Consider the following 15,445-nt stretch of genomic DNA (forward strand, 5'->3'; position numbering starts at 1 on the left):
TTCCCTGTTTATCATCCTGCTTGGCCATATTACATATTTATCTATTGTTTGTAGAATCAGAATCACTGCCACCATAGATGGCTATACTGAAACAGAATCCCTAATCCCACAATATACCTAATAGTGATTTTATTATGTTACCTAATACATTAAATTCATTATACAAATGTTATCTGAAGAATCTCTTTATAAAAATTATTTTCCAAAAACTACACAAACCCCAAAATGCAGACACATATTTTTAAGTTTTTAAATTTAAGACCCCTTACAAATAACACTATTGGGAAAACTACAGTTATGATTACTATTAAATAATGGCTTCATTCTCCTTTTCAGTGAAGGGAAGCTGTAAATCTTCGCCCTTATTTTGATGGCAAGAATGTTTAATTAAAAACAAAAGCAGAAATGAGCGCATCTAGAGAACTTCTGTGTAAAAGACCCTCAATCTTTAATATCAGCAAAGCAGCAAGATACAAAATAAAATCACAAAGAAAAAAAAAAACCCAAGAACAAGTCATGTCAGAATCTTTATTGGAAAAAGAAATCACAGCATCTCCATTATTATTCAAACACATTTAATAAACCAAGAGAAACAAGTAGCAAAGGGCACCGACATGTGACAAACTGTACAAAACCTCTAGGCTTGCAAGCAAACCCTGAGGGTGAGGAGCCCACGGCCCAGCTGTGAAGGTCCGAGGAGCCACCCTCACCCCTTTGTGGATAACCCACTCCCCCTCGGACCATTCAGTCACCCCTGAGAAAAATTGATTAAAAATGTGCAGAAACAAAGACACTTTTAAGAGAAGGTTAGCTCCAACCTTGCTGTAACGGAACAATTGGGCCGCTGGGTTTCTCAACCAGGTACTGGTCCCCAGGGGCTAGCTAATGGTTTAAAAAAAACCTCAAGAGATGCACATCCCTCAGATGAAAACCCATCCCACCACTGGCTTCCTTTGCCATTTACTGCCTTTCATGGGGAAACAGCATCTGTATTCATGCTTCAACTTTAGTTTAGTCTCAACCACATAGAGGCAAATGCAAGGAAGAGCCCTGTTGCTAAGAAGGCAAAGTTACAACTGGTGGAGAACATGAAAGCCGATTCTTGAATTTAACAGGGTCTGAAGGTGGCTTCTCATCTTGAGAAAAGAACATCCCAAGTGGGTGAGCTAGAATAGTGTCTTGCTGTAGCTGGAATTCAAGCCCTTATATTAAGAAAGCAGAGAGCTTTCCCAATCCCTAATACTGTTTCTATCTCCAACTAAACTGCTCATCATTTCAGGAAGGGTCCCCCAAACCATAACTAGAAATATTTAATAAGGGAAGGAAAAGAGAAGGTAGTCATGTTCCAACAAAAAACTAGATTTGCTGAAAACCTCTCACAACTTGTCAGCAGCAAGTGGCCCTATTTATTTAGCAGAAACAGTTTTTTTCTGCATTTAGCTCAAATCTTGCTGTAACAGAGCAGCCTCATCTCAAATCTGATTTTATTCCAGATTTAAATGGAGCTGTTTTCAATGACGCCTACATGTACAACAAAATGAAATTACTTTTACCAGTTCATTAACTTGACATCAGGCACTCTTCTAATGTGGCTTCCCCATGCATGGTGTTTCTGGTGATCATAACATAAATCAATGAGGTATTTGTTTTAGTTTACTAAAGCTACACAGTTAAGATCTGCTTCCAAGCAAACCTAACACTGCTACGTGCCCAGCAAGGTGGGGAATGAGTTGGGTTAGGCTCATGAGTTGGAAATGGCAGCTATTCTTTGCAGCATCCTCTGGTTTTTTCTTTCAACTAGTTCATGCCACCACAATCTCCCTTCTTTGGAAGGAGAGATTATGAGGATACATCTGTGGTTCTTATACTTCCTCCCAACACACACACACAAACACATCTGGTTATTTCTCAGCTGTGGACATACACTGACAAGGGCTGAAAGAACAAGATACTCATAGATTTATGTATACATCACAGTGTTAGTTAAATCCAGCCATGACGTACACTGTCTGACCATGCCAATACCAACACATTACAAACAGGAAGGATGAAGAAGGACAAGAAAGTTGCTTGAATTCCACAGAGTTTGAAGCTGGTTGAGTTTAGCAGCCAGAAGCTGACCTCAAGACCTTTGGTACAGTCTGTTGCTACAGGGACTGAACAATGCACATTATTCAAGCTCTAACCCATCAAAACATCAGTGGAGGTATGTTGGCAAAATGGTGGGGAAGCTCAGTGATATATGTACACAAATACTGGAGATTAATGGAGCAGGATAATTTGGTACCCTGTTAAATTTCATTTTAAAACATTTTTGCTTCATCTGCATTATATCTTCCATGCTTTCAGTAACCATTCACTATCCTATTTGTTCCCACTCCTTTTGTAACTAGGAAGAAATAAAAGGGGAAGCCTCATTACCACACACCATAAAACATGAAAAAGACACTGAGTGCAACTCTTTGCTGAGAAATTCCAAGCAAACCAATCGGAATATAAGGGATCCTACTCCGATCACTGACTAACATGGGAGCTTCAATTATTGCCTAGGGAAAACCAAAGCACTGCAGTTTCTTTGATACTTTGGTTCATTATGCTCAGAGCTTAATTCAAAGGCCCAGAAGCCAAAGTTGACTAACGAGAAACAAAGCCAGAATGTAGAGCAAATACTTCAGGAATTCCATTTACCAACAACTAGAAGGGACATTTCACTGATTAGGGATGGCACAAATTAATTGACAAAATCAGTAAGTCCCATTTGTCTAAGATTAGAATTCAGAGAGGCACAACATTGTTACTTCCATTCAAGGCATTCCAACAGAAAAAAAAAATACAGAAGTTCACAAATCACTTTGGACAAGAAACATCACAATAGTTTGGCAACTATCATAATTTTACACCTCCCTGCCCCACCCCCCCTCCCCAACCTGTGCAATGGCCTTTAGTCATTTTGGGTGAGAGGACACAAAGAGGGATGAGAAATTTCAAGCACAGAATCATAATGTGTAAATAAGACTCTCTATCCCTGGATGTATTAGGTAAGAGTTGAGAACTAAAATAATTAGAGTACAAATGAAAACCTGCTTTAATGCAGGACATCAAGAGAACAAGGGAATAGTTTCATGCTATTGAAGACAAGGCAAAGCTGAACTTGGCAGGAACAAATCTTCCATATCAATGAACTATTTGAAATAACCCACATTCTAGCTTTGGTAAGAGAAATGGGGCATAAGCTTCCTTCTTTCCTCTTTTCACAGAGAATAAGAAACAATACGACAGAATCTAAATATCACAGGTAATTGGACCTCAAAAGCATGAAGAATGCTGACCAAACTGCACTGCAAGGAATGCCTACAGTTAGATTTGTAGTGTTATCAGAAGAAAAAACCTTCAGCTAATACCACATCCCTCACTCAACTTTCTTATTTAACAGCTCTGAACCAGTAACATATTTTTTTAAAAAGATTTGTGAGTGAAAATGGAGGAAAAAATATTTAATTATTCATTTTCAAATCTATTTTCCCTGGACCTGAATGACTCTTAACTAGGACAATTTTTTCTAACTAAAGCATTAGAAATAGCAGTGTGAAACCAAAAGTCTGCTCTTTATCCAGGCCTGTGATGATATAAATATAAATATATATATATATATATATATCCCCCAAACATGAGTCAATGCCAAGACAGCAAGGAAAAAAAAAAGCAGAGCAAAGGCGCTCTCCAGCTGGAAGATTCTCTTCTTTTCTCTTAGCTTTCTGTGACTGGGGTGGGATGAGCCTTTGGTTTTTACCAGGATTTAATTCTCCACTGGCAGGACAGGCTCAGCTTTGCTTTGTGTTAGTTTTATTACTGTACAAAAGCAAGGTTGGACTGCAGGAGAAATGCTCAGCCCTGCTAAGTTGCCCTTTTAACATCTGGGAGTTTTAAAGTTAGATGCTTGGATTACATCCGTGATCCTCGCTCCTGAAGAATCTGGGGAAAAAAAAGAGAAGCATTTCACTTGAGAAGTGTTTCTTACAACAATAAAAAAGAGAGCTGGAGAACATGCTACCTCTCTCAAGATCTGACATACAGGCAAGTTTGTATAAGAACCTATCGTACTTCCAATCAGGGTGGATTTGATTTAAATCGAGTTGATTTAAATCACAATTTAAATCATGATTTAAATCACTAGTAAAAAGGCTTGATTTAAATCAACTCGATTTAAATCATAATTTTTAAAGAGCAACTGTCATCTCTGCTACTCCTTTGACCCACTGTTGACTCACCGATAGTCCCAGTGTTGCAGAATATACAGCCTCATGCTACATAACTAAGCTCCATTTCATGCTGAATAAACTAAATTATTTATGTATCTTAAATAGAAAACTATCTTACGATAGATTTTTACCCCAAAAGTTTTTTATTAAAATAAATCCGATTTAAATCAAAAAAATCCGATTTAAATAAAAAAAAATCTGATTTGATTTTTTTAAAAAAAATCATTGATTTTTATCCACCCTGCTTCCAATACACTGATTCCAAGTCATCAAGAGGGTTTTTTGTATGTCACAGCTAGCATATTGTGAACAGAAATCCCAAATATTCAACAGAGTGTATCACAGTATTCCAACCAGGATATAGTTAAAATATATATTATTACAGCCTGATACTGGTATTTTAATCATACAAAAATACTAGCTTACTGTCAAAATTTGGGCATGCAGAAGGATACCTGAGTTTTGAATGCAAGCCTTCATGGGGAGCATACCCTGTAAAGCACAGGTTGCTTTGCTTTTCAAATCATCAGGAATACTTTGAATTAAACATCATTTTGTTTAACTAAACAGTTTAACAATGACATTTGTCATCAGTTTAGAATCATGGATTCTACCAGAAAAAAACTCTCAGCAGTTTTCAATTATGTGCCAGCTTCCAAAACTGCTCGTCCAAAAATAAACAAAGCCGCTATAAAACTGCCTCCAAATTCCATCCTAATCAGGAACTCAAAAAAAAAAAAAAAAAAAAAAAAGCTGGTATTTCAAGATTTGATGTTATAGATTAAAATGAACTATATGCCAAGAGGGGGAACTAGAACCCTGAACAGCTTAAGCATATTTATATACAGATAGTCCTCATTTAGCAAGTTACTCCTTAACAGAAATTTCCTTTTCTGACCAATGTGGGCATTTAGGACAACCAAAGCTTTCAGAGTAAAACTGATTAAGGTCTGGTCAATTTCAAGCAGCAGCTCCCAGCAATGGCAGAGTTCTAATCAACAAATTTAGGGTCACAGAGCTGTTTAAGGACATTTAAAAAAAGCTTTTTAAAGCTTTTTAAAAAAGCAGCAAAAGAATGATTAGAAGTGGATTTTGGAAAGTTATAATGGATATGGGGATTTGAAATAAGATTTTGAAATTGATTGTGGAAATCCTTCCCATGGGACAGTCTTGTTTTAAATTCTGAAAGAAAGTACAATAGGATGGGAATTTGAACACTGGACATTAGAGGGAACAAGAGGGAACTATAGATTACAATTAAAGGAAAATAGCATTTAATTTTGGCTTACTAATATAGGATGGGACAAAATATTTTTAATACTGGACATATTCAAGGCTTTTTTGAGTAATGGATCTATAAGATAATCTTAAAAGTATCTACCATTATAGATAGGTGACTTTTAAGAGACATTGCAGAACAGGAGCAAGTTTTGTCAAGCAGGACTGGGATTGATTTGAGTTGATTTCAAAATGACAGCCTGCAAGATGATATGGAAAAAAAAGTTATACTGAATATACAAATAAAATTGGCTGATGTTTTAATAATTGAAAGGGAAGTGCAACCTGCAAGCCAAAAGAATGTCTTCAATTACTTTCTAATATTGGATTTGCAAAATATTATCTGTTAAAATACTGAAAGAAATGAAAAGCAAACCAACTCTAGGACATTATCCAGACTAAAAATTATGATTAATGGACTTTTGCTGACCACAACTGAATTAAATGGTTGTAAGGGTCTGTTTATAGACATGAGATGCGATATGGGATGAAGTGATTTTTTGTAGTATTTTAAGAAAAGATAAGTTATTAAATTTGTTTATACTTGTTGCAACAAAGGGGAAAGTTATTTCATTATATATTTTCCCCTCTGCAATATGTTTATTTTTTTAATTTTCTATCTATATATTTTTCCTGTATTTTTAATTTTTATTCTTTTATCTTTTGTAGATTTTGTTTTCTGTTTAAATAGGTTTAATACAATTATTATAAAAATATCCACTTGTTATCTATTTTTATGCCATTTAATAAATAGGGAAAGGATTACAATCACAAAAGGCTTCTCACCTTTGCTTTCTCACTAGGCTCTATGACAATGCCATTGGTCGAATTATTGAGCTCTCTTGATACAACACAGAGAAATTCTGCCTGATCTTCATTTCCATAGTTGTATGAAGATCCAATACTAATTAACTGTTAAAAAGGAAATGATATGTTAAAAATAGCAATATAAGATGAACATAAAATCAGTCTTATAACAGAGAGTTACAGATTTGCAAGACAAGTACTTTTTAACTTCCTTTAACATTTAGAAGGTGAAAAAGCATGCTCATATTATGCCTTTGAACTCTATAAACAGTATGATGTACCATGTGACTTCCCTTTCAGATCAAAATACTAACAAATCTTCGGTTTTGTTAGGCAACTATATACAGGTATATCAGATATCAGGCCTTATAGGTCAATCACAGTATGTTTTATTAATTAATATTATTTCAGAGAAGGTATTTAGGAATGTTTAAACCTCATGCATCTAAAAGGGCATGTTTAGAAGTCAATAGCAACTAATATGATCACCAAATGTGATTCATATAATAAACTGTTTATAGGGCTCAACTTGGTACACCCTGTACATGTTGATTTTATTTGCAGAAACAGCACCAATCACTTCCATATTAATTACTCTCTCATTCTTCTACTATTACTTAAGCAATATGGTATCATTCTACAAAATAAATATTATTTAAAATAAAGAAAACAATTATGTGGCTAGGAGCTCCAGAGATAGCTGGGTAAAACACAAAATTTTAGGACTATTCCATGCTGGTAGGGTGAATAGCTGCTCATGTATCCTAACATTAAAAATATATAGAACCAGGCTTTGCAGATTTAGCCATAGCTGCAGCACCAGCCATTCATGTAATACCAGTCATTAACACCTGCGAATAAATGGAATAAATGTATCTTTTCCTGAGATCGTGTGGCAGCTGTGGAGGGCTGCTTTATGAAGTTCCTGACAGATGCTACATATGTTCTTCTTTATGATTTTAATCATATTTTTCTCCTTGAAGTCAGATCTTTGTGCAGCTCTAACAACAATCACAAAAACAGAAACCCAGCAGTTATAGACAGCCATGGTGACGCAGTGGTTAGAATGTAGTACTACAGGCTAATTCACTGCTCACTCCAGGAGTTCGATTCTGCATGGCCCAAGGTTGATTCAGCCTTCCAGCCTTCCGAGGTTGGTAAAATGAGGACCCAGTTTGTTGGGGGCAATATACTTACTCTGCAAACCAGTTAGAGAGGGCTGTAAAGCACTGTGAAGCGGTATATAAGTCTTATTGTTATTGCTATAGCAAATTGAAACAAAATCAGGAGAATGTTTTAGATTGTAGGGGACAGAACTTTCAATAGTATCTGCACATTATCAAGACTGATAAAGAATAATTTGACTACATGTATTAAACGGGAGTCAATACACTTTTATTTTGTCTTTCCATAAAGTAGATAAAAGTGTAACTTGGAAGACATGAACGAAATGAACCTTTTCAGTATTCTGAATTCTACCACAGGCCACTCAATTCAACTTTGCAACGCAAATTATCTGGCTTTCAATAAGACCCAGAAGATAGGGATCATCACTGAATGTATGGTGGTTGAGTTAAGAATGCTGTATCAGAGGGACGAGAGTAGATCATTACGTGTTTTTTCATAGGACGTTGCTCAGTGACAAGACCCATTGTACTAGAATGCAATAGTGAAGACTACTGTCTTGAAAGATCCATTTTCTTGTGCTATGAAATCCTCTAAGGATAGTTATTATACTAGTTCTAATCAGGAAAAAAGTTGTCTGTTTCATTAAGAAGTAATTACACCTAATAATCAGGGGGTGCAGCAGGTAAGTGGTTAAGACGCTAGGCTTGTCAACTAGAAATTTGGCAAGTTTTAAACCTAAGTACTGCATGATGGAGTGAGCTTCAGTTACTTGCCCCAGCTCCTGCCAATTTAGCAGTAAATACAGGCAGATAAATAGGTACCATTTTGATGGGAAGATAACAGCGTTCCATGCGCCTTCAGCATATAGTCATGCTTGCCATATGACCATATAAGGGGCTTCGGAAAACGCTGGCTCTTCAGCTGTGAATTGGAGAGAAGCATCACCTCCTAAAGTCGGACACAACTGGCAGGGGAAACCTTTACCCTTTTTTATGCCTAATAATCAGACTACAATATAGAATTTTTGTACGATGTATACTTATGAGAATTCAAGACTGGCACAAACTGATAGCACTAATCAACTGTTACAGTAAAATTAAGAAAAGAATGCAAAGATGACTAAAAATCAGGCTTCTGCAAACAACAGGCATATTTCCACCAGCGTCATTTGTTAGTGAGATGAGCAGTATATAAATATAATAAACAAACAAACAAGCAAAAGGACATAATATATCCAGTAAATTGGCCCAACTTCTAAATCTGTTAACAAATACCTGTTCAAATTTCCATCCATCAGACATAGTAGACACCATCTGGGTGAGTTCTTCTTCTTGGCACTGCAGAACTCGGTAAACATGCTTGACAGGTCCCTGGATTAAAAGAGGGAAACTAATAAGTTAAAAATCAGGATTGTACGTTCTCTAAATAATAGTATATTATTGAAATGATGGTAGTACTACTACTATTATATTAAGATGGAGGAGGCTCATAAAAACAAACATTTGTAAAAGTGTTTTTTTTAAAAGCATGCTTCTAGCCACCATAGTTGTTAAAAGCTAGAAAGGGAAAGTGGGATGTTTTTGTGAAAGACTTCAGAAACCAATAATATCTCATGAAGGAGAATTCCTATGACATGGCTCTTATGCCACAGGGAACACACAAGCCTACCGCATCAAATGGTAACATATGTTAGGACACAAGGGACACAATACATTTATTTTCTTTCTAATGTGAATTACTTGCGAAGTTCTGCTTTCATTGTCTCGTATTCGCTCTTTCACCAGCCTCACTAGAGATGCAATGTTGTAAAATTCAGCTTCTTCCAGGACACCTAGGAATAAGATGCAGAACATGGCTTCAGCATTTGTAAGAAGGAAAGGTTGCTATACATCTGTGTTAACTACAAAATCTCTTGATCAGAAAGCTTTCAGATCTGATCTTGCTGCATGTCTGGAATTGGGGAATATATACAATTTATAATTTAATTCAGGACATTCTGTATTTGAAGAGTTGGGTGCCACAACTCAGCTTTTTTATTGTCCAAAAGGCCACCAAGGAACGCCCAGAGATATTGTGATGCTAATGTAAAGAGTCCAGCTGAATTTTTTCAGCTTGTGTTTCTAAAAATCTAAGAATGTGGATGGAAACACGAATCCTCTCAGAGACAGATCCTTAAGCTACCAAAATATTGAAAAATATGCTTTTCAGCCCTGTAGAGATTTTAAAGATGGGAACAAGAAGCATCCCAGAGGCAAAACTGCACTGGTTATTTGATTATCTTAGTGCAAAGTTCTTTTTTTTTTAATTAGCTTTATTTATCTTAACTTTTACAGCAAGAAGTAGAAAAAAGAAAAAAGAGGAAGAGAAGTAGATTTTTAAAAAATCAACAGGCAATATAACAGCAAAACAAAAACAAGGAGAAAACTGTACAGATATATATTGCATTTTCATTAAATGTCAAACCAGTTTCTGGTTTGTATGTTAAAATATCATGATCTTTAACATTACAAAATGTCATAAAATCTATACCAAAGGATAAATTATTGAGTTATTTTTTTAAATGGGAGATAAAATTGCCTTTTTAAAAATACGTATCTCTTGAAACAAATCCTTAATATCAGAAATATTTTCCAATTACTCAAAATAATTCTTGCTGCCAAATTCTAAAGGCTCTCTAGTCTCCAACACTAAAATGCAAACACTGCAAATATGTCATATGGCAGCCAAATGACACTCACGAGCTGTGAACTTATTTAACTCAACAAATAATCTGGAAAACAACAAAATGATATCAAAAATTTTTGTTAGGTACAATTCAAACAAAACTGAATGAAGATCAAGAAACACCTTGTGAATAAAATTCCTTATGGCGATAACCTGGAGATTCAAGAAGTTTTCTCTTTTGATTCTCTTTGTGAAAAGAAACTTGTTTTTATAGGCTATGTTCCATTGGAAAGCAAATGCTAATATAATAGTCCCTAAAATAATGCTCTAAAGAAAGCACTATTAAGGATACTCCCTGCATGGTCATAAATACATGCCTATTTGAACAAGCTGATTTTGTACTGATTTTCCACAGTGCAATCTGAGTAACATAGACTTTCTAATATATTTTAAAGACACACAGATCATGAAATCTATGAGATTAAATACATTTAATTCTGGGCTCAGGCAAAACCAACCTCTATTAATACTACTACCGTAATTAAATTTGTATGCTGCCCAACTCTCAGCAAACATCCCTTACTTTCAAAAGAGATTTATACATTTGTCAAAGTTGTGTTTTTCTTACCTTCTTCTGCCAATTCCTTGTTTATTATGAGTTTTCCATGCCGGAGGTAGTTCAGGATTGGACCAAAGTATGTGGGATCCCTATCAATGAGATATGCCCCCGTTTCATCCTGTAAGGAGATATAATGTTATATCTGTTATACTCTGCTGCTAAAGAAATATATTCCAGTGGCGTTCAGACCTTTGGACATGGAACCAACTGTCATGAATCTGAGAATATGGTTCTCTGAGAAAGGAGCCAAATTCTTGCATCAGTGGATATCTTCTACATTTGCTTGTGTTATGATTGTGACATAATTATTTAAAAAAAATAGGCTATTGCCTATGTACTTTAGCTGTATCTAATTAACTAGAAAATTGTGTGTTTATTTATTTGGAATAATCTGCTCTTAATTATGTCACAAGCTTTTCCCCAAATTAAATTAATGCACAAGAAAAAATAAACATAATTGTACTGATTATTATTACTATATCCTTAGGAAAGATTTTTATCACTTGAGCTATAAATTACATCAGCATTTTTGGCAGCCTAAAAATATTCTTCACAAAGATAAATCCAGAACATTTATTTATTTTTATTTATTGGCTCAAACTTAAGAAAACTCATTAAAGCTACACATACTTCGCAATGTATCCTACTGAACTCAGTGGACCTACTTAGCTAATGATCTTGGAGAGACTGACCTCAAAACTCCATTAATGTAAACATGCAATCTGTAAGATTTTGTACAGCTTATTTCTTGTGAAAACAGTTGATCTCATGGGGACTTACTGAGTAAACATGCAAGAACTCTTATCACTTGGAAGTATAAAGACCGCAAATCTGATAGTTCTCTATAAACTATTACAACTTTTTACTATTATCTAAAGCATTGTATTTAAAATTAAATTCTAAGGAACACAATTATGTAAGGTTTTTTATAGGACATTTAGAATCCACTGCACTGACATTATAAGTGATTTTATGCTAAAGCAACCACTCTAAATTATACTTTATCTTGGCACACAGCTTTAAGTACTGGAGAAAGAAGTTGCTTTGTATACAGATATTGATTTTTTAAAACCATTACTTATTTTATCGATGTAAAACTGAAAAGCTGTATGAGATAAAAAATTAGATCTCAATACAGTTTATAATTTATCGGGTCTGTGGGCAAGGAACTGAATATGCTTTTTGACAGCTCTGAATAAAATAAGAGCAAGGCTTCTTATAGAACAGCTGTTGGAAATAAGGCTGTGTTCCCCTTTCTAGTGCTTAGGGTTAAAGTATCTTTTTGACATCCATAACTTTAAATGAGTTTATGCTACTTATCCCATATGTATGGTTAAGATTAATTTCAGCAAACATTATGGCTATATTGGCAACAAAAGCACTTGCTAAGAAGAGGTAAGATGGGATAAGAAAAGTAGAATGGGGGAGGCATTGAATTGGCAATCAGAATCCCTCCTCACTTCAACCCTTCCCGCGGAACAAGGAAAAATTAGCAAGTGGAACCAATGGGACTTTGGAGAGCTCTTAATAAATAAAGCTCTCCTCTACAAGCAATAAGGCTGAATTCAAATTTAATGCATTTGCATTCAATACTCTTGATTGAAAGATCTAAAAAAAAATACATTATTTATGCATGTTATAAATACATAACATTTATAAATATGTGCATGCATTTTTTAAATAAACCATTTCTAATTACATTCATTACACCAAGAAAAATAGACTAAATTCAAGTTATTTACTGACAATACCTTCATTGTTGAAGTGTTTGATTACAGACTAATATTCACATTTAAGAAATAAGACTGGTTGAGAGGAAAGCTATACAAGAGACAGTGTTTTTAATAGTCTTCTGTATTCAAACTAAGCCTAAACTTTAAATAGAATGCTAAACATCCTGATTTACAGCCATAATGATTAAACCAAGTCGTTACAAACAACATCATAGCTTAAATGCTGTGAGTGCAATCATATTAACATACTGTGTTCTATAAATCCGTATTGCTTATTAACAATGGCTCAGCATCTTCTGCAAACACCATCAATACAGAAAAGAATAGCACAGCAAATCAAGGATGTGTGTGTTTATGTGTGTGTGTGTGTCTATATGCGCAAAGAACCAATGCCCCATTTTTAGATACAGTCTAAAAGTGCCACTGGGCTGTACATCCCTTGTCCTCCTCTCCTGCGTTTTCATTAGGAGATACTTAAAGGCTAAAATCTATGGTTATGGTTAAAACTGGAATTCTGCAAGGAACTTGGCCTGCTTCTAGAAATACCACTACTCAATTACACCAGACATGCAGGAGGGGCGGCTATGTAGTGAAAACTAAAGGCAGTCCTCGGCTTACAACCTCTCATTTAGTGACCATTCAAAATTAAACGGCACTGAAAAAAGTGACTTATGACCATTTTTTTCCAGTTACCACCTTTGCAGCATCCCCATGATCATGTGATCAAAATTCAGACGCTTGGCAACTGGTTCATACTTATGACCGCTGCAGCGTCCCAGGGGTCATGCGTTTTTCATTTTTGCGACCTTCTGACAAGCGAAGTCAATGGGGAAGGCAGATGCACTTAACAACCAGGTTTTTACTAACTTATCAACTGTGGTGATTCATTGATCAACCGTGGCAAGAAAGGTCGTAAAATGGAGTCAAATTGACTTAACAAATTTCTCACGTATAACAAGGTAACCTGGGGGATTGTGGTCGTAAATCGAGGACCACCGGGAGATGCCACGCCCGTCATCCTGGGTGTGGCGGCCTACAGGCAAAAGGGAGGGGGGCGATTTTAGGGCCCGGCGGCCGCCGCCGCACCCTCTGACCTTGTCCGAGCCTAGTTCGGGCCCTTCTTGGCAGCAGAGGCGGCAGAGGAACGACTTGGGCTCTCGGCAGAGGGTCTGGCGGGTGCTCACGAAGTAAGTGCCGCCCACGTTGAGCCGGACCCACTTGGAACCGCCGCCGCCACTCCCCGCCGCGGCTTTCTCGGGCGGCGGAGGCTCCGGGCTGCGCGCGGGACAAGCGGGAGCCGCAGCTGGCCGAGGGCTCGGCGGCCCCGAGATCGGGAGCGGGCTGGGCGTGCGGCCTCGTGGCGGCCCCTCCCCAGCCACCAACTCCGCCATGCTCGGCTACGGCTTCTCCCCTAGGTGGGTGGGCGGACGGTAGTCCCTTTTTTGTTTGTTTGTTTGTTTGTTTTTAGTCAGCGGTCCGGGCGGAAAGGCTGCAGCTGCTCCGGTCGAGGCTCGATAGCCATCCCCTCAGTCCGCGCTGACAGTGAACGCCGGACTTCCGGAATGAAGAATCTCTTCCGGGTTATCCAGCGCTCTCCGAGTCGAATGACTGCGTTTGACCCCGGCTTCGTTCCAGGCGTCCCGCCCTTAAAGGGAATCGGAAGGAGTAAATCGGAGCAGTAGAGATGGAAATAACAGTCGGAAAGGTGGTCGAGAGACACCGGAAGGAAATACATAGGCAGCCGTGCCATAAACCCCAACCGTTTAGACCGGCGCTTCTTGATTTGCAGTGGACGATCCTAATTAATTTTTTAGTGGAACAAACACTTTTCGAAGCTAAAGGCCCCTTCTCTTTCGGAGGCGACGTTTAGAAACTGCCCTGCCAGTTTGCTTCATGGAGAAGAGAAAAAATCATTTTAATACAATTTGCACCGTCCTTTCGAGAGGGAAAAAGAGAACTTTACTATATACCTGCTGTGCAATCGCAGGGGCGGCGTTGGGGATTGGGGGTGGATAGAGGTGGCTAAAAAGATGGATTGGGTTTTGCAGAAGCCCTCCACAGAAGTTTTGGTTATTCCCCTTCCTCCCAATAGCATTTGCAACCTTTTCATATTATGATCTTACTTCTAATCAAACTTTCTTAAGAGCAATCGCTTACTAGTCGTCATCGATGAAGTGTAACAGGGCAGAGACCCGATTTTGCGGCAGAAATTAAGAGTAGAAGATGGAGATTTGGTCGTGTCTAGAGATGATGGGTTGGGTAATATAAGCACACAGTTCTGCGAAGGCAGAAATAGAAGGCACAAGTAGTCCTTGATTTACAACAGTTCGGTTAGTGACTGTTCAAAGTGACAACGGCACTGAAAAATGTGACTTCTGACCGGTTTTCACACCACCTTTCCAGCATCCCCATGGTCATGTGATTATAATTCAGATACTTGGCAACTGGGTTCATATTTATGACTGTTGCTGTCCCGCAGGGGGTCATATGTGGCCATCTTTTGCGACAACCTGACAAAGTCAATGGGGAAACCAGATTCACTTAAAAACTGGATGGCTAATTTATGAACTGCAGTGATTCCCTTATCAACTCTGGTAAGAAAAGGTCGCAAAAGGGGGCAAAACTCACTTAACAATAGAAATTTGGGGCTCAATTGTGGTGGTCTAAGTTGAGGATTGTCTATATTTTAAGGGGACTCATGGGGATTACAGGTTTACTTGCCAAAGCACCTGGAGAGTCCAAAACTTCAATTTGCATTAAGGTTCAACCGCTTTGCCCCCTGAAGCCACCGCCACCTCCGAGCCTGCATGAAGAGAAGTTTGCCCCCATCGCCTCTGACTACTCCATTACGAAATAAATAAATAACTTTGTTTTCATTGTACGTGTATACCCCTACAATGAAATTCACTTAACACCCAAAGACCAGGTCCAACACACATAACAATCCCCAAACACAC

At 37.4% G+C, this 15,445-nt stretch overlaps 1 protein-coding gene across 1 annotated transcript; it reads right to left on the reverse strand.

The window, feature by feature from the left end:
• Positions 1-514: 514 nt before the first annotated feature.
• On the reverse strand, positions 515-13,996 carry KCTD2 (potassium channel tetramerization domain containing 2). Its single transcript, XM_070937584.1, has 6 exons — positions 13,583-13,996; positions 10,765-10,873; positions 9,212-9,303; positions 8,747-8,842; positions 6,324-6,449; positions 515-3,972 (listed from the first exon to the last, which is right to left on the reverse strand). The coding sequence occupies exons 1-6, from the start codon at positions 13,877-13,879 to the stop codon at positions 3,943-3,945; spliced, it is 750 nt and encodes a 249-aa protein (XP_070793685.1). The 5' UTR covers positions 13,880-13,996; the 3' UTR covers positions 515-3,942.
• Between the last annotated feature and the right edge of the window lie 1,449 nt (positions 13,997-15,445).

The sequence above is a fragment of the Pituophis catenifer genome, unplaced genomic scaffold (assembly GCF_029215685.1).
Source record: "Pituophis catenifer annectens isolate HBS135680 unplaced genomic scaffold, rPitCat1.0.hap2 SCAF_2, whole genome shotgun sequence".
Taxonomy (NCBI): Eukaryota; Metazoa; Chordata; class Lepidosauria; order Squamata; family Colubridae; genus Pituophis; species Pituophis catenifer.